The sequence below is a fragment of the Merops nubicus genome, unplaced genomic scaffold (assembly GCF_000691845.1).
Source record: "Merops nubicus isolate BGI_N331 unplaced genomic scaffold, ASM69184v1 scaffold539, whole genome shotgun sequence".
Lineage (NCBI taxonomy): Eukaryota > Metazoa > Chordata > Aves > Coraciiformes > Meropidae > Merops > Merops nubicus.
In genome coordinates, this window is record NW_008632779.1 from 5,577 (window position 1) to 26,293 (window position 20,717).

General features: G+C 38.5%; 1 protein-coding gene across 1 annotated transcript; it reads right to left on the reverse strand.

Annotated features, from left to right (window-relative positions):
- Positions 1 to 1,109: 1,109 nt before the first annotated feature.
- On the reverse strand, positions 1,110 to 16,134 carry LOC103780322 (solute carrier family 12 member 7-like; the record flags this gene model as incomplete). Its single annotated transcript, XM_008947988.1, has 10 exons — positions 1,110 to 1,201; positions 1,677 to 1,810; positions 4,558 to 4,572; positions 5,784 to 5,965; positions 7,816 to 7,932; positions 10,429 to 10,536; positions 12,182 to 12,313; positions 12,457 to 12,626; positions 12,980 to 13,175; positions 15,966 to 16,134. Coding segments are annotated over 10 exons (1,315 nt in total), but the record flags the coding sequence as incomplete, so codon positions are not given.
- Between the last annotated feature and the right edge of the window lie 4,583 nt (positions 16,135 to 20,717).

The following is a 20,717-nucleotide window of genomic DNA, read 5'->3' on the forward strand; positions in this document are numbered from 1 at the left end:
ATATTTAATAAAATTAATTATTTTTAGAGTAGAAAAATCTTCTGATACCCCACAAACACTTTAGGTCTTAACACTTACAAAACTAAACAGTGTCCAAAAAAAGGCAGAATTCTCACAGAAGCAGCAAGTTTCTATTGAGCACCTAAATGAAATAGTTCAATTTCAAATGAAAAACACTTAAAACTTCATCCAGTTCAGTAAAGCAGATTTTTATTTAAACAGCAGGACATACATACAACATTTTCAAAATATACATGTTTGAAACCAAGACACTGCACTTTTAACAGACTTGCTGTGGTTTACCAGTCGTTAGAACTCTGTTTGCAGCCAGGTGGAGTCACTGCGCCGCAGCCTTCCTGTGCCTCGCACGCTCCCAGGTTGCACTGGTGCAACTGTGCAATACATGACAACTGCCACTAGCTCCTCAAAAACCCCACACTCGTCAATTTAGTATTACTGGAGGCTTTGGCTACCTGACCATGTATTTTAAAACAGAGAAATTTAAAACAAGTGTGGCAAATCATGAACTTCAGGGAAACACTATGCACATAATATACAAATTTGAGTGGTTGTAACGCATTTCTGAAAGAAGTTTCCTGAACCAGGACTAACCCCAAGAGATGAAACACAGCAGCATTTTTGGTAAGGGAGGAAGCCAGCTTTTCCTAAAATCTTCCCCTTTTGATGATTTCAATCTTTGTTCTGCATCTACATAAAAAGTTGCTTACATTTCTATGTTTAAAAATAGAATTGTATTACTGTTTCTTTTGTATTTCACCACAGTTTAACAAGTATCAGAAAATGCTACATAAAAATATCCTAACCCCTCCACCATTTATTAATTCACTACAGAAATATTTTCTACATAAGTCTTAAAATATAATTTAAATATAAATTTTTAATAGAAAAAACAGAACACATCATCAGAAGATTCAGCCTGCAGGTGCTTCTCAATGCACTAGCACTCTTAATGAAGCTGCTCAAGTTATGGGAAACAACTTTGTGGGGTTTGAGGGGGTTTTGGGGGGGTTTCTGTGGGTTTGTTTTTCTTGATTTTTTTATTTTGTGGGGAGGTGATGGGTGTCTGTTGAACAAAATGTGCAAACAGGTTAAGAATAAATGGTGATCACTTCACGTCCACTGCCTCGGACCAGGAGAACTCTATCCAAACCTTCTGTCAGAACTTCTAAAAACTCCATGTCTGAAATATCATTAAGTCAAGGAATTTATTCAGAAAAGAAACAAAATAACCACTAATCTCTCTAAAAAGCCTGACATAACACAGAAGTGAAGTTCAGCAATTTTGTTAGTGAGTTTTCCTGTGTAGCCCTTTACTGTCCCATTAGGTAACCATTATGTAATTATTGCCCAAGTGGAAGCAAGGCCTAATTTGGGGAAAATCTAAAGTTCTGCCCTACTCACCTACAGTAAAGATAAAAACAGATATTTTAAAATAAGTTCAAAATTGAGGAATACAATTAAATCAATTCAGTGAAAAAAAACTCACCACTATCATTTCTTAAAACTGTGTGAAATCTATGGTTGTTCTATTAAAGGCAAATGCAGGCTTACCATGGTTACCAATGGCTATACTAGAGCAAGTAGACAATGGTGCAACCACAGAAAAGTCAAACTGCCCATTTTGAGCAATATGGAAGCAATCTAGTAGAGGATACAGTTTTCATCCCCTTTTCTGTTTTTAGGAGGTCCAGGCATATTCAGGAGAACGAGCTGAGCGTGCTGTGATTTATTAAGCACCACTCCATTGAGCTTCACAGCTGTGTGCATTCTTCTGACATTCGACTGATTCCTAGCATGCAAACAAGCATCTTTAAGTATTGTCACAATTCTTACACATTTCAATTTTATGTTACGTATTTGAATCAGTAAGTTTAATCTACATGCACATAGAATAAGCTATTTTCATGATCAGTATTTGTACACATTCAAAATAAATTTGAGAAAAATGCAAAACCTAGGTTTAAAAGTTTTTCCCCTGTGAAAAGAACATTTAACTCTGAAGTTCAAGCAAATCTAAGCAGATGGCCAAAAATGCACAATTCTTCCAATTGTCAGTTATCTTTTACAAAGATGACACAAAACTAAATCTCAATGGAAATTAAGTTTAGTCAAAACCACTGAGAATCCACCATATTGAATTACATTTAAAATTAACTGGATTTGTGCAAGAAATTCCAAAGAAATTGCAGGAATGCAATGGAAAGATTACAATATTTATGTTGTACTGTACAAAATTTCCCTTTTGTTCCTTTGGAAACATTCTCCACCAGGCTTCTAGTAATCTTGTAAAATTCAGGAACAGCATGGAATTTATGGAAAGATTACTAGTGTCTCGTGTTGTAAGATTAAGGCAATAAGCAAAGACCTGAAACTGAAACTGGCCTCTTACATTATCAATATTAACTAATGCTTTGCTTCTTGTGTTCATAAATACCATAATAAATTTGGGCACAAGAGGAGGAAACTGCTAGAACTTCAGAGCTTTCCTTATTTTAGGATCTACCTTGAATGATCTTGTCGTTCTTCAGAACAAAAAAAAGAATGGTTTCCTTATAGCTCCTGAGAAACAGCCATCTGTGCAAAACTAGCCAAGACTGGAAATGAGTCACATCCTACAGTGCAACAGAAATATCCAGACTCTGCCTAAGCCCAGTTGTCCAAGAGATCTGCTGCCCTAAATTAGATTCTTTACAAGTGAAGCGAGTCACTCTGAGGGGACCCTCAGAAACATGGGGTGACAGCACACCACAAGAACAGAGATGCTGGAATGTTGCTGTAAGACACTTGGATCACTCTCCTGTGCAGTTCTCTTAGTGCTGTAAGTAGTGGTCTCACAGTAAAAGCACAGCTGTACCCTGCTCAGCTGGCTTCACATACTGTCCTGTGACAGAGAGACGACTGGCAGGTTAGTACCAGCAGGACATCAGACATCCTCTAAAGAATGCCTGATCAAATCTGGCGTCTGTTCAATTCCACTACCAGCAACCCAATTTACAGCACAAACACCAGCACTGTTCCAGCTCAAGTAAACAGAAATTAAGGAGATCTCTTTTCCCCAAAGTAAAATATTTAGGAGGCCAAAATTTACAAGCAGAAACACAACTTTGTTCTACTGACAGAGGTCACGTCAGGGGAGTACACCAACACTTAATCCCAGAAATCTTCCAGCAACATGAGGTGACTCAGATGATATAAAGAACTGTGGAGTGGAGAACAGCAGCCAGATACAGGTTCATTCAAATGCAGGGAGCACACATACTTGTGCTATGCTAAGTCCCTTTTTTTTTTTTTTAAACTATGAAGGGAAAAGCCATTAATAGAATACTACTAAAAGGAGCATATCTCACATTTTCATCCCTGACTTTTCAGGGGCAATTAATAAAAAAAGGGTATTTGGTCTGAAGTTTAGTGGCTAGTGGCGATCAGCCCCATCAATTTTAATTGAATTTTTTTTTATTGTTCCTCTCTCCACATTTTCCCCTCAACAGAATGACATTTCCAAAACTGAGTTTATCAGTCCCTCCTGGGGGTTTTACTGTAACAGCAGCCACCTGTCCTGAGAAACAACTGTACAAAAAAAAAATATATGGATGAAAAGAATACTTGAAGCTAAGTTTTTCAGAAGCAGAGCCACAGCATGAGAAGACCAAAGGAAGAGAGACACAACAGCATATAACTGGAGAGGTGTATAAATATTACAGTAGAAACTGTTTAACAAAAGATAAAATGCAGGGGAATTACAGAGGGTGTAAATTTGTGATAGAATGGGCAAGAATTCAGCACTGAAATAAAGGCTCAAATTGGCTAAATTTATGTTGTGTACAACATGTGAGCTGAGGCTGACTAACTTTATTTAGCCTTCAAGCACTGGTATAACTGAAATCATATAGGGTACATAAATTAAGCTTTCTAAACTTTCCTAAGCAGCTTTACTTGTTAAACAGACAACCTAAAGTCAACACTGGGCTCTGAAAAAAAGCAGAACAGTCACAAGTGAGTTCCACCCAACAACAAAAAGACGTGGTGTCTCATTTTTATATGCTGTCATACTCAATGTACATCTGAACCTACACTACTCCTACACATGCATGGGTTGGTAAAAGGAAGGCAAGCACTGGCATTTGATGAAAAGTGAAAGTTCCCTTGTGAACAAATTAATCCTTATTGTCCAAGTAGTTATATCACAATGGGGGCTATTTCTCCAGGACAAAAAAAAAAAAAAATTTGCTTTTTAATGTGATTAATTAAATCACTAAATATGACAGTGGTTCAGAGGAGTACTGTCAAATTTTACATTCTTACAGAAACATACCTATTCCGTGACTTACCTTGAATGGAAAGTGGGTAATATTTAGAAGAAAACATGAACAAACCACAACAATTTTTTTCAGTGATAAATACCAAATTACAGTATGTAAAACAAGGTACAAAAGAGTACACACACTGCAAATCATGATTTAGGAAAAACACACACAAGATCACAAGAACCATGGAACACAGTCTACATTGCTTAAGTGAAATGAAATTTAGACTTACAGATTTCCCCATTCTCTACATGGAAGAGAAGCAAATGCACACACACAAAGAAATTATGCTATCAGGTACAGTTTTAACTCAACAATATATTGTACAGGCACCCCAAGTTTGACCTGTAGTTTCCACCCCCAACCACACACAATAATTTTAAATAATAATACCTGAAGTCTGTCTTACCAAATTCTACAGAAGCAACAGGAAATATTTCCAAAATATTAACACCAACACCACTCCCCCCCCCAAGAATTAAGAGTATAACACAGTCCAAAACAAAAATGGTGCTTTAGAGTGTGAACAAAATGATGTTTGGAATTTGCAGAAGACAAACTCTCTGAAGACTTCAGAACAAATCCACAAAGCAACTCAGGATTTTAAGGTGCTGACTCTAAGTGTACCTTCTAACTATACTGTCTACAAGTCCCAGATTTAAGTTATGCTTCTTTTAGATTTTAAAATTTCCTTTGACATCCAATTTGGCTTTGAGAACATGCAAAAAATAGTCTAGGTCATGCTTATAACTGCACTCTTCTAGAACCTAGAAAAGATGTGAGCATGTGTGTGCTTGAATCACAACATGAGGAAACAAACAAGTTGATGTCTTTCTGTCACTGGTTTTGTGTCTGCTGCATCAGGCTTGACACAGGAAGTAGCCCTTACCTATTACTTCTATTTAAGAAAGAGACATTAGGGACTATTTCAACAGGAAATACCCCATATAAAAGCTTTCATTTACAGGATGAAGGCCAAATGTCTGTTTAAAAACAACCCCAAACATCCACACAAAATACATGCTTGAAAAGAGTGTTGAAACAGTTTATCTGCTTCTTTGGTACTCCCTCTAGCAAAAAATCAATGAGATGGGGAAGTGATGTACAGTGATTTGCTACTCACAGGAAAAGAGAAAAACAAGTTCTCACTAAGCATTTTAACATACAGGCTTTCTGGTACAATCCAGAAGTCAAGTTTAAAGCTTGAAGACTGTCATATTTAAGATTCATCCATAATGTTCTTATGAATGACTCTCTCTATAGTTGCTCCACCCAAGCCCATGCTGGTTTCGTAAGGATGGCATTTAATTGAAGTGCATGGGAAGATCATGTCTGTACTCAACATGAACCAAAATCTCCTAAAAAATCAGAACCTAGACAACACCACCACCACCACCAAAACCCCCCACACTAAAACACACACAATCAAACTCCAAACACCACAACATGTATACTTACGGCTTCATGTTGAAAATATCTTTAAAGCCAGACACATTTGAATCTTTGTTTTTATGCTTTTCAGCTACAAACTTCTCTTTAGTCCAGGTCATTTGCACTTTTTCTGGTGCAGTAGCAGCCACGCTTGCTTTGACTGCTGAAGCTGAGTGTGATGCAGTGTTTCTGTCATGGATGAGCTGAGCCTGGCCACAAAACAAACAATCACCTCAAGATTCAGCCAAAAAGGGCATTTGTAGATTACACGTTATTAAAATTTTAATAAAGGAACTTCACCAGCAGTGGAACAAAAGAATATACAGAAAAACACACCTTACTTTGTGAACAGATGCAAGTTTGTCTTGACTTCAGCATGAAATGAAACTGCTTGTAAAAATATAGCTATTTGTTTATAATTGCAGGATTACAGTCTGGGCTGGGACATTAGTTCATTCCAAAAATGAAGTAATGTTGAATCCAGCCTAAGGGTACTATATTAACATCAGGGGGTTTTGCCAGTGAAAAAAACTGAAGAATGAGAGCACTGGCTTTCATCAGCTACATTGTTATTTTCTCAGATACTATCCTAAAATCCTGACCATTCCACATGCCTTTAGCTGAACTACCAAGCATGGCTCACATGATCCCAGTAGCACAACACTGGAGTGGCTGCATTGAAGGCCAGCTACATTCCATTACATTATTTAAGCATGCACATGCACGTTACGTAACAACAGCCAATCAATCTAACCATGAACAGGCCTTCTCTTGCCTTATAACAGCAGAAACTCAAATCACAACTTTAAGAACACAATATTGTTCAATACCACATGCATATGCACTTCTGTGTTCTCCATTTCTCATTCCCCTTGCTTCTCTTGAGAAAAGAGGGAAGAAATACTTAACATGTTTTTTACTTACTTTCCATCATAATACTTTGTCCATAGGCTTCTGTGTTTCCACCAAAAGCAACATAAATACAGTAACTTAGACTCTTAAAATCATAAATTGGTATGGGGGGAGGATTGTTTTTGAATTTTGGGGTGTTCTTTTTTTTTCCTTTTTGTGGGCTTTTGTTTGGGTTTGGGGGAGGTGAGGTTTTCTTTTCTTTTTGAAAGATCTTTAGCAGTTATGAAATGTCTTCAGAGAAATGTCAAATCATTAATTGAAGCTCTTGTTCCATTTGGAAACCTCTATTATTCACATGTTAGTGATGGTCATATCCCTCCATATATGTGACAATTCAGAAGAAACAATTTCAATCAGGTCACAATCAAAAGCATGAATAAAACAAAAGCAGGTAAGAAAACTAGGTTCCATCTTTGAAGAGCAGTTCCCCTAATAGTTCTGTAATTGCAGCTGTTTGCCTAAAAGCATCTGTATGTTTCCTAAGTTATTTCCTTAGTCCCTATGCTTGAGGATTCCCAAATCCTAGAGCTCAGTGGCAAGGTTCACATAAATGGCTGTTTGATAGTCTTCGTTTCTTCTCAGATTGCATCACTAGTCAGGACTACAAAACAGAAGTCACTGTGAATACAGTTCTATCATGAAAATGGAAAAAGCTAACAAATACATGCAGATACTAGGTAGACAACATACAGCAGTATCAAATGAACTAAAATTTCCAATTAACAACTGGAAGATGAGTTTGTACAGGTATTTTTCAGTGAAAGAAGGTTCATCACTTTTGAAACCACAGTGAGGCCAAGAGAAATTCTGGACCTATAATACACATTTTAAAAAAATGCAAATACTAGGAAAGGACATTTTTGTTAGTGCTATTTTGATACCAAGTGAATCACAGGGAACACAACATGTTCTCACACTTTACAAGGAAAGGGAAACACAAAGGTATTCAGCATCTCTATAAACTAAGCTAGATCATCTTTAGATAGGAGCAACACTTCAAGTGCACGCTGAAATCACCGATTACCTCGGTGAATCATTCCATAACAAAGAATGCTCAAGCTGTTAATTTGTTGTCCAGCTCATAGTAGTGGCACTTCAAGTGTTGCAATGGGAGAAAATCTATCTAGCCAGTACTATGTCCAGCTACCTCCTCCTCTTGATAATCATTAGTCAGCAGTGCCTGTACATCTTGGCCAATGGACTGTGGACTGGAGTAGCTTTTTCTTCTGATTGAGCCTCGAGACTCATCAGTGATGCTCTGAATCTGGGACAGAAAGGTTACCAAGACAGAAAAAAAAAAAGTCTACAGAAGAAAAGCAGATGATCATATTATTCAAAACAATTGCCTTCATTTAAATAGATATTTGGTATCATAGTTTGTTATAAATTTGGGTTGCTTTCACAAATATGCCATTTGTTTATATATACTATGAGGCTCTTTTTGAAACGTTTAGCAGCTATTTATCCAGTCTCTTTACAAAGATTTGTGAAAGCATGAAGTGCATTGAATTTTTTTGTCTATACATGACCCTCAGATTAATTGATTTTGTTACAATCAAAAGTATATAAAATAAATTAAGCAGATGAGAAAGCTGCTTTCTGACTCTGAACACTGATCTATGTCCCAGTGATTCATGATCTGTAATTGTGCTCCTCACCTACGTGCACTCACGTTTCTGCCAATCTCACCTAGCTGCAACAATCTGCACAACAGCACTTGTGCTGTGCAAGCCAACACAAAGGGGTGGTAGGTTGGCTGGCAGCAGGGTGGCTGGCAGCCGCCTCACAGCTTTGGTAATATCACTGCCTGGCCCACGAGTCATTAGTCAGGGATAGCCAGAGAGGGAAGCCAATCACCACCAGGAAGGGCAGCAAGGAAGGAGACAAGGCTCTACATTTTCTTCCATCTTTACAGCTCTACTGTCAGAATCAAATAAATGTTTGGTAGTTGCACTCAAGTCTCTCAGGCATGTGTTATATTTATGCTTAAATATAAGCAAATCAACCAAGTTTCTGAAAAAAAGGAAACAAAAATCTGATGAGTCCTCACGCCCCAGTCCCACAAGAAAACCTACGGGCAAGATCAAATAAAGTTCCATTTTAGAAAGTGATAGAAGAGGTGAGAGTGAAGACGACTCCTTATGGATAACAGCATGTCTAAGAGGAAAATAGCAAAAGAATGCCATACAAAACCAAATTCTCTTTGTGAAGGTCTGAACCTTGTCTGAAGAGTGCAAAAGTACAAGTGCAAAAGTGAGGTTAAAGGACAAATCTTGGTGGTAACGGGAAACAAAATGAGAAGTACTATTGAAAGCTGGAATATCAGAGTTATATTTGAATATTTGGAGACAGTGAAAATAAAATCAATGCTAATTTGAGCTAGTGATACTAATGAGAGAACCATTTTGGAAGTCATCATAAAACTAATGGGGATTGTCACCTCATTTAAGAGATGAGCAGATTAAGCAAGGGCCTGGCACACATAGTGCATATACTCAACTTGTAGCTCTAGAATAAAGCAAGCCACAACTAACAACATTTTCTTATGAAAATAAAGAAGAATAAGGTAGATTAAGACATCCTAATCAGAAACAACAGATGAATATGGCTTTTATTCTTGGACAAGGCAGGAAATAAGCACTAAATGTTCCTGGAATTACGGATTTTACTTCAGACCATGAAATAAGTTAAATGTTAAACATCTCAGATTTCCTGATTTTTTTTTTCCCCCCTGATATAAAGGAACAAACTGAAGCCATAATGGTGATAGTTACATTCAGTAAGTGAGCAACACCACCACCAGAAAAACCAGCCCACGGAACTCCCACACATGGGGGGGAAGAGAAAAAGAAACTAAGTCTTCCACGCAAACAGCAGTATGAATTAGTGCAGACTATTCCAACCAACTCAGAGCTGAGAAGAAATTCTGTTGTGCCCACTACAATTTATATGCCAGATAGAGTCCTTAGGCTACTTGTAAAGCATTCATTAGGAAGTTAAATCCTTAAAAGCTTACTGTAACTTGATTAATCACTCAAACTCCACTGGAAAATAAATAAATAAATAAAAATTTAACACTAAGGAACACAGGTGAGCATATTTTTTACTGAAAAGATGATATGAGCCTGCCTAACAAAAGAAAACCACCACGATGCAGATGAGAAAGAAAAAGGATTTATAGTAGCATGTTGTTGCAGAAATGCAAGGCATCTTTAGGAACCTTAAAAAAAATATCCTGCAGAGTAGAGAAAAAAAAAATAAATTAGAGATTTAAAAAGAAAAGGAAACTGTGTGGACTTGTAGGATTAACACCAAAAAGGTTTAGGCATAAAATGAGTTATAATTATCAGTAGAAAAAAAAGTCACAGGAAAAAAAAATCTAATTATTTTACAAATGAGCAGTTAGATCTCTTATTTGGCATGGGATGGAAATCACTATAAGTGACAGCAAAGCTGAAGCATTTAATACCTTTTATATCACTAAGAAGTGTTGATAATGAGATTGCTTGGTTTTGCTAGTAAATACTTGCATTAATCCTAACAAGAACAGGAAAACTCTAAATATCTGCACAGTAAAAGGGTTTCTCTCTTTTTTTTGGCTGCATTATTTTAAACTTGCAAGTGGAACCTGCTGCAGGGAAACTAACATAGAAAGCAGTTATAAAAGCCTTTGACAAGCTAGAAACTGATTAGATGCCACAGCAAACAAATAATACTTTTTGATATTCCACAGAACATCTTGCCAAGCAAAAGCCCCTACCTCTCTTTCCGTTTCGTTCTTTGATAGCTGCATCTGTTTCAGCATCTGGGATCGCTGTTCCATCATCAGCGTCTTCTCATACGTGAATGCAGAAATATCATTTTCAAACTGCAGAAGAGATTGACATTAGTAGCATCAGAAGAGAAGTACTGATTGACAGAACAATGTTAAGACAGTACCACATGTGGTCTGGCATTCATTCGGTTCGTGATGTATTTACAGTATTAGAATAATCCCAAGCATGTAACTGATAAGTCATTTCTGTCCTTCTGTCCATTCTTAAAACCTCATCTTGAAACAGTAATACTTTACAATGAACTATCTTGTTGCACCAATATCACTGTGATTTTTAGCTGCATTCAAGGAGACAGAATTCCCATTGTTCTGTTCCAACTAGGCTGCAGAAACAAGAAAGAGTTCAAACTGCTTATTTAAACTGGGTCTGCATTGCTGCCTCCTGAGCACGTGTGCACATGTTTTTCCTTAAAAACTGTCTATTGCCACAAAATAATACACTGACCTTTCACTAGTGAGATATATTCACAAATAGAAGTATTTGTGAAGAAAATCCAGCATACATTCTCACATTGGCTCAAAGCTAAAATACAATGGAAATACCTATAGCAGTCATCTGTGTTGTCATTGACTCATTAACATGTCTCTTATCTTCTGGAAGATTCTCAGGGTTAAATGAGCAACATAAGAATAAGTTGTACTTCCTAATACTGTGTTCTGCTCAAAATTCAACCAAGGCTGAGCCTTTTTTATGGTACTCTGTCTTCTTTCACCCGTACATGCTACAGCAATTTAGTCTTTTCTATTCAGTACTCTAAGCAAACAAAAACTAAAATGTTTTAAAAGGTTCTCTCTTATTTCCTAGTTCAAAATACTAACCAAATTTTTGAGAAGCCAATTTTTTCATATGAAATTTAAACAACTCTTAAAATTTCCTTTATGGCCTTTAGCATGATAAATAGATGGAAAGTGGAACTGGTAGTGGTAGAAGTTTTGAACCAGTTGACACATCTTCATCCCACTTCAGAATTAGCTTACAAAGGTTCTGGGGTTTTGTGTGTGTCTTTGGACATCGTGCTAGTCACCTTTGAATGCTGGAAATGCAGCTTTTCCTTAGTTGCTAAAACACCCACAATGGGTCTAGACAGACTATAGCTTTAATCCTCTCTCTTTAGCAGTTTACAAACAATATTTAAAAAGGGGGAAAAAAGTTACAAAATTCATTTTATCATTATTTGACTTGTGAATCTGTAGCTATGTTGTCTTGCTGTTCAGTGCCAAAGTCTGGCAATGCCAAAACCCACTGACATACTCTCATAGGGGCCTAGGGACTCCTTATTCTACAGCACTTGGAGAGATGGACCTGTTCATCTTCTCTCACGCTGAATCCTGTGTATTATTAAATTAAGCATATTTAGCCTTTCATGTCACTATCTGCTAGAAATTCAAGCTTTTTCCTTCCAAATGAATTCTCTGTGGACTAGACCTCATAAATAAAGCAGGCATTAATACAAAGTGGCTCAATTCTACTTAACAAAACCATTCAAGTCACTACCACCTAACACTAGCATTTGTAACATGGTAAGATAATGTTACTTTAAAAAGCTTCTTGTTCTTGGTGAGACAGCAATCTTTACCTTCTTACATCTGGGCTAACATCTAGTAGTTTCAAAAATGCCAAATCAATTTTCCCAAGTTAAGTCTCAATTGTGCCTAAAAAAAATACGAAGCAACGTACCATTTCAACAACTTCCACTTCAGCATTCAGCCTAAGATGATACAAGAACATCTGAAGATCCTTCTTCATTTGAATACTATTATCATCCATTTGAGCGACAGTGAAGATACGCATTTTACATTTCCTCCAAACCTATGAAAAACACATTGTAACAAATAGTAACACAGTGATTGCTATCACTAATAACTATCAAGGTGAAAGAGTATTTCATTCGAAAGCCTTAGAACTACTTATTCCTAGAAAATTAAATCCCACTCATTTTCTGTTATCCTTGCCTTGTGCTGTCGAAGAAGAAAAGGCAGTAACATCAACATGCCACCATCATGAACAACCCACCACACATCTATGCTTCCCTCAGTAAAACGTTCTTGATTTGTTGGAAATAAGTCAATGTTTTTAGCCACCAACAGTGCTTGCTGAGCTGCTGTAGTTTCTCGTACAGTATCTGCAAGGGGAAAACAATACATTTGATCAAAAACTTCTAGTTTTCATCCACTGCCTTTTTTTTTTTTCCCTTTCTTTCTTTTCTCTTTGTTTTAAATGCAGAAGTTTAGATCATCATGGATTCTTCCACAGCAAAAGCGAAACATCCTGGGTTTAGTGACTAATGTGCTCAGGAGAAGAACAAGAGCAGCCATGGCTGAAGAGACTGTGGGCTGAGAAAACTCACTCCACATGAAATGATGTGATGCTGAGCATCAACAGAATATTTCCCCACATTTCCGTTCCCCCCCCCCCAAATATTTCAGTTGCATAGTTTTATTATAAATGCATAGGAGAAAGCAAATAACCATGTACCAACAAAATTTTTCCACGAGAAACGATTTTCTGTCTGCTTCCATGACTGTGGCCATGCCATCAGGACTGTGTTGTGCTTCATCCCTCCTAGACCTGCTGACTGAATCAAGTAGGATATTCCATCTCTGAAATTAGGAGACACCACAATCTGGCAAAATCCTTTAGTCTTTTCTACTCCCATTAAGGCTTTAACATTCTGCAAAATGAAGATCACACATGGGGAAATAGAGTCATCAACACTGGTAATGAACGTCATAGGGAGTAATAGCACTAAATAAGAGCAAAACGTTGGCTACAGTGTATAACCAACATCAAGAAACCACCAATTCCAGAAGAACATGATTCTATGACAACTAACCCAGATCATCCACCTCCCTAAGAGACAGCCCACAGGTTTTTCATTACCTTAATTATTCAGCCTTTTATTTCCAAAGAAGAATGAACAAGATAAGAGTAAAACCACACTGACAAAGAAATAAAACAACACTGCTTCAGATAAAGTCAAAACTGTTGATTGACAAAGCACTTGACAAAGTTTGAAACAACAGGTCCTATTTTGGAATTGTAGGGGTTTGCAAAAATGCAATGCCAAGAACTTTAGAAAAGGCCACCAAAGCTCCTTAAACAACTCTGACACTAAGAGGCTGGTTGTTTATTTATCGGCTCCCAACACAGGAAAATAGATGTGCAGGACATAACCGGAATCACTTGTTCAATAACAGCAAGATAAATTGACTAGATTAGATCACCCACATCCCTCTCATTTCAACATGGCTCTCCTTCATTAAACACTGACAAATATACAGATACATAAGTGATTTTAAAAGTAGCACTCAAAAGGGTATGAAGGTTGAGTACAGAACATCAGCTTTAGCATTTACAATTTTGATGGCACAACTTCAAAAATCCCATTATTACCAATGACTTGTGTGGGAGATCAGCATGGTTTCCGAAAGAACCACCAGCACAAAATTCTGGGATTTTCGAAGCACCAAAACTCCTATCCAACATCACCAGGAATATATTTGATCATAGAACATCTGGCACTGGCTCAGTGTGGCTTCACATCAGAAATTCCGTTTAGTAAAGAAAAAGTTATCAGAGAATTTGGTAGCCATGCTAGCAAGTTTGTCTGTTCAAACAATATCTGTGAGGGCCTATCAGTTTAAAGAGAAACTTTTTTCTTAAAAAATAAAACACAGGAGAAATCTCAATTTCTTGCAAGTCTTCTAAAAATATTTCCTAGTTGAAATTTTGTAAAAGTTTGAGCATTTGGAAGTTTAGGAATTCATCTCCATTTTAAAAGCAATAGTTTCCTCAATCTTAACATTAAGCTGGACTTTCTAGAGAACCCAGGGATTAGGTCTCCCTTTAATTCATTCCTGTTTCATCTCTCAAAAGTGTAGTTTACTAAATCAAGCCAGCTACAGGTATATATTTCAAATCCTCATGGGTAAATTGTTTCTGTTTAAGGGATTTTGTTCTATTTCAGAGGTCTGATTATATTCTTGGTCTTGTTTTCTACTTGCACATTTTGATAACAATAGTGAAAATTATTGTTATTAAACAATATATCATTGCTAGATTTTTTCCACGACATTTTCAAGCTAATTGCTCTCTTAGACCCTTTTCACGTGATAGCAGCTATGTCATCTTGCTTTATAGTTTATTTTATAAACCACTAGGGACAAGTGTGAATATCAAGAGGGAGAAAGAAAGCTGGGAGAAAAGGGGCAGTTAGCTCTGTTAAGTCCATTTCAGCATCTCAGATGTTTATCTATTTTAGAGATACCAGCTCTGAATAAGTCACAGGCATTTTTACACAACTCTGAAGATGACTTGGATCAAAAGAGTAGGCATTTCAACTGACACTCTTTTCAACAACACTGAAGATAGTAAACATTTTTTTGGAAGATATAACAGCAATCAAAGCTTACTTTTGGAGTACACTTCACAGTTGTTTTCCGAAGGCAATAGATTTTTTTCAACGGTATTCAAAAAAATACATGAAACAGTATTTTCTAAAAATGTTTCCCCACTCTATAAAGTTTGATGTAGAAGAATTTGTATAGATAAGCAAATACAATGATTTATACTGGAATTACCCCAGTACTAGATTAAAGAAGTACACAGGTTGTTTAAGACTGATGAAAACAGAAAAATTGCTTTGCATTAGAAATTCAAGCTGTATGCACAATTATCTTCAGAAGCTCAGTTTATTAACTTCCCTTTTTACCTCAGGGGACAGTTTAAAATTAAGCTCAAGTATTTTCAAAGCCTTCCTACAAAAATATCTATGTATTTCCAATCTGGTAGCACAGTCACTGACATGTTGTCAAGAAAAAAAGAGAAACATTCAAATTTATTTGTTGTGTTTGTAAACACAGTTAGATGCCATCTTAAGATACATGACAATTGACTGTTTTTTCCTACCTCGTTCTACCTTCTCTGGACATATGGCATAAATGAAAAAAAAAAGGGAAAGAACAAAGGATCTCAAGAAGGATGCTGTTTACAGTTAAGCAACAGAGTAGGATTAGGAACAGTCTTTGCTGCAATCCTATCTCTATGTATTTCTAGGACAGTACAGAAAACAGTACCACATACATCCAGAGGATGAAGCGATGCCAAAAATCTGCATTTGTTAGATAAATGTTATTTTGTTAAATAAAATCTGTTCTCTTTATAAGGTAATTTGTTAAAAATCTATCATTTTCAAGCACTCAGTTTGACTGAATATTAAAGAAAACAGAAAGCTAAGAAGTATCACCACTGTCTCATTCTATTGGGAAATTTTCTATAACATTTTGCTACACACTCCAACCTATTTTTCATATATATAACCATCGATTGCACTAGCAGTAAAAATCGATGTTTTATTCAATACTTTACAATAGTATGTTCTAATTCAAAATACGAATTACCCAGATTGAACATTTAAGTACTAATGGAAGTTAAAAATGTTTGCAAGCCGTCTTTTACATACCTCTTCAGCTTTCTGAGTTTCTGTACATTTATCCAAATAGATTCCCTGAAGCACAGAGCCCACAATAGTCAGTCCTTTACCAGCCTTCAACTGGGAGGTGAAAGAAAGCAGCCTAGGATGTTTCACCAGCTGCTCACTATCCAAGTTTAACAAAACCAAAAGCTGAGGTCTGCCAAAACAAAAGTTAAACTCACACTTATAGAAAAGCAAGAAAGAACTGGAAAATTAAAATCAACAATAAAATGCATATTATGTGCTTAATTCCATGGAAAACATTTAACTTTCAAGCAAGAAAGTAGTAATTTGTTGTTGCAATAGCAACAACAGCTCAGGTACAGAACAACTAAATGAGCCACCATAACGTCATTCTGAAAAGGTACTTTAAAGAACGGTTTTACCAGGAAATTACTGAGTCGAAATTATCACCCTTCCAAGCACATCTGATGCAACTTACTGCTTGAAATAATTACAGATTGTTTACAGCTCCATCCATTTGGATTTTGAAAACATCTATTGATATAAGGTGAGAATTAAGAAGTTATTCCACTAACCATTACAAAATACTTAAAAAAAAAAACAGACTGAATAACTAACAGGATGAACCTTGATATACTAACAGAACATCCTGATTCACTGAGACAGTCAAAATAAATGAATGAAGGCTAACATATGTAGAAACATTCACCCTTATCTAGAAGAAAGAAGAAGAGCTCAGGGACTAAAACCAACATACATCACAAACTTATCAGTAAAGAATGATGAGTAAGGAAGAGGAGATATTTACCAAGGACAAGAACTGACCACAACTGACACAATTCAGACTATGGAAATGATTACTTGGAAGAGACTGCCTTTTTTGGGGTTAGGTAATGAATATGTATAGGCATCATTTGAATATGCAGTGTTTCATTGTATAAATATGAGATGATTTACCACTTGGGGCATGCAGGTTCGTGGTGGAGCGATCCCCTGTGCATCTGCACGCAATAAACACACCTACTGTGTAACTGCCCAGCTATAGAGTCTATTGCCGTACGTCACTGGAGACAGAGATATCACATCCAGGTAATGTTGCAATGCTTAATTCTCATTACCTCCACTTGTGGGTTTTTTTTTTTTTTTCTTTTTTCCCCTCTCCTTTCTCCATTTTGTCATGTTTTTTCATTCTTCTACCATATACTTCTGGTAAAGAGCCTGACTCCATCTTCTCAGTAAGCACCTTTAGATATTAGATGCTCACTAGTTAGTTACATTTGCTTTCAGGCCCCCCTTAAGCCTCCTCCAAGCTGAACAAGCATAGCTCCCTCAGAGCTATATCCTCCTGTGTCCCAGGACCACCTCTGTGGTCCTCTTGCTGAACTCACTCTAGCTTATTGATGTCTTTCCTAAAACTGAATATTCTAGATACATTCTAATAGTTGCCAAGGAAAGAGGGATATTAGTTCCCAATATATTTACTTCTCAATACACTAGCTATGCTCCTGTTGATGCAGTCCAGTGTGTCACTGCCAAGGCACACTGCTGGCTTACTATCTCCTGGGAACCACAGGTCCTTTTCACCAGAGCAGTTTCCCAACCTCATGCCATTGCCTTGGACAAGCCTGTCCAAGGTACCGGACTTAACATGTGTCCTGGATTTCCATTATGTTCTTCTCAGCCTGTTCCTCTTCCTGTGCAGGTTCTTCTAAAAGGACGGTCATACCCTTAACCGTACTGAGCACTGCAGCTTCAGTTCCAGTTGTGTACTTGATGAGGATACATTGATTCTTCTAATCAATACCCAACTTGCTTACTTTTCCCAAACCAGCATTTTATAATTTTCCTGTCATTGCTACAAATTCAAAAGAACAACCACCAGTTAAAGCTTAAACAAAGAGTTTAAGATGTAACAAGAAGGTCCAGTTCTAGCAATTACATTGACACAATGAAACTAAACCTGGAACTGAAGTGACATCAAGCAGGAATGGTATTAGTCAACGCCACATTGTATTGGTGCCCTTGAGATAGAGTTCACACAGATCAAGGCAGTCATTCATGTATTCCATAGTAACTGTCTTATGTGGATCAGTCCCATGACAAACAGTAAAATAGTGCCACTACACTGAAGATCAATAGAACACAGCATGTGCATGCACCATGGACACTATCAGAGAGTAGTGACTATAATTAAAGTATCACATTTAGCGCCTACTTCTTCTTTGCGTGTTCCACTGACCAGAGTTGTCCTGATTTGCATTATACCAGAAGTGACAATGTGCAAATGTCTTTGTGTTTAAGTAGTAATTTTTTGTGTTGCCTTTGAGAAATTGATAGCTCAACAAGTGAAAAGAATATATGGCAAAAGACATCTAACCCCATTACATACAAATGGGCAGCAAGCAAGAGAGCCCTGGCTCCTGGTTTGAAAGAGGTGTAAACACCCCAGCGGTCACTCGGGGTGCTCGCACCCCGCCCCTGGCCATCAAGGGAGGGCGTAACCAGCCTCGCCCACTGTTCTGCCAGTGATAAAACCCCTGTGGGAGGGCAGCGACCGGTCGCTGCCCACAGAGCTGGACTGTGCGAGCACCGGGGGTGCTGTAACTCTCTGCAGCTCGTAGGGCGGGGATGGCGAGCAGGGTGTGGGAGAATCGGCACAAAGGAATTGGATCCTTCCCGGCCCAAGCGATAAGGGTGGCACCGCGGGTCAGAGCTGACGGAGGAATGACTGTGGCAGCTCAGCCGCAGCCAGGCAGACTGTGGGGACTCAGACCAAGGTCCTGCAGAAACACGCGGCCGTGCCGGTCTCGGGGTGCGGCGAGTGCCTGAGCCTGGCCCCTGAGGTAGAGGGGGCAGAGACACCGCCTGTGTGTGGTGTGGTCAGATAAACGATCTGCTCAGGCAGGTGGCTGAACTGAGAGAGGAAGCAGATAGATTGGGAAGGAACAGAGAGTGTGGAAGTGAGATCAGCTGAGCCACACTCTGAGGCAAAGCCAACAGGGAGAGGGTCTACATGAAGTGGAGGAACCCTGCCCCTCCTGTCATCAGGCAGAAGGAGAGAACATCAGGGACAAGGGGGAATGGAAAGAGGTCCCTCCTCAGAGGGGCAAACAAAAACAAAAACCTTCTCGGTGCCGTTCACCTTCTCAACTACTGCTATCTAATAGGTATGGGTCCTTGGAATGGCCGGCCAAATGGAGATGGAAATGAGGATCAATCTAGTGAGTCACATGTAGCTTGTCACTCACTTCAGCCTACCAAGACTTCTTCGATTAAGAAAAAAAGGAGGGTAATTGTAGTGGGCAACTCTCTTCAGAGGGGAACAGAAGGACCCATTTGTAGACCAGAATCATCCCACCAGGAGGTCTGTTGCTTCCCTGGGGCTTGGGTTAGAAATATTAAAAGGCAAATTGCTGCTCTGGTGCAGCCCTCTGATTATTATCCCTTGTTAATTATTCAGGTAGGTAATGATGAGGTTGTAGAAAGGAGCCTAAAGACTCTCAAAAAAGACTTCAGGGTGCTAGGGCAACTAGTCCAAGGCTCAGGTGTTCAGGTGGTGTTTTCACCAATCCCTCAAGAGGAAGGGAAAAATACCGAAAGAGGGTGGAAAACACACCTGATTAATACATGGCTCAGAGACTGGTGCCACCGTTGGAATTTTGGGTTCTTTAATCCTAAGGAGGTTTATATGGCACCTGGTCTGCTGACAGCAGATGGAGCACACCTGTCTCCAAGGGGAAAAAGAATCCTCACACAGGAGCTGGTGGGGCTCATTGACAGGGCTTTAAACTAGCTTTGAAGGGGGAAGGAGATAACACCAGGCTCATGAGAGATGTGCCTGAGGACAGTCTGCAGCCTACTGTCCCACTTGAGGTGGACAATGACAATAAGACAGGACTCACTAGCAAGTTAGTAAGCACAGTAGTAGCCAGGAATGGTCAGACAGCAAAAGTGAAAACTGGTGGGTTAACTGCCTCTCTGAAATGCTTATATACCAATGCACGGAGTATGGGGAATAAGCAGGAGGAGTTGGAGCTCTGCACTAGGTTGCATGACGATGATACAATTGCAGTCACTGAAACATGGTGGGACAGCTCCCATGACTGGAATGTTGTCATGGGTGGCTACACACTGTTTAGGAAAGACAGACCAACAAGGCAAGGCTGTGGTGTTGCCCTTTATACATGAGAGCAACTGAGATGTGTTGAGTTCTGTCCATGGGGAGAGGCGGAACAGGTTGAAAGCCTGGGGGTAAGAATTAAGGGACATGTGAACGGGGGTGACACTGTTGTTGGAGTCTACTATAGCCCACCAAACCAAGAAGATGTTGATGAGGCCTTCTACAGACAGATGGAGGTAGCCTCTAGAACACACTCCTTGGTACTCATGGGAGACTTCAATCACCCTGATATTTGTTGGGAACCCCACACAGCTAGGCAAGTTCAGTTGAAATGGCTCTTGCAGTGCATGAATGATAACTTCTTAATGCAGGTAGTGGAGGAACCGACAAGAAGAGGTGCACTGCTGGACTTTGTATTAGCGAATAAAGAATGACTGGTTGGGGACAGTAAGGTTGGGAATAGCCTTGGAGACAGTGACCATGACATGGTGGAGTTTAGTATTTTACCAGGTAGAAGGAGGACAACAAGTAAGATTACAACCCCGGACTTCCGCAGGGCTAACTTTTTACTTTTCAAAGATCTACTTGTGGGAATCCCATGGGCTGAGACTCTGGAGGGAAAAGCAGCAAAGAAAGCTGGTCAGTTTTTAAATACC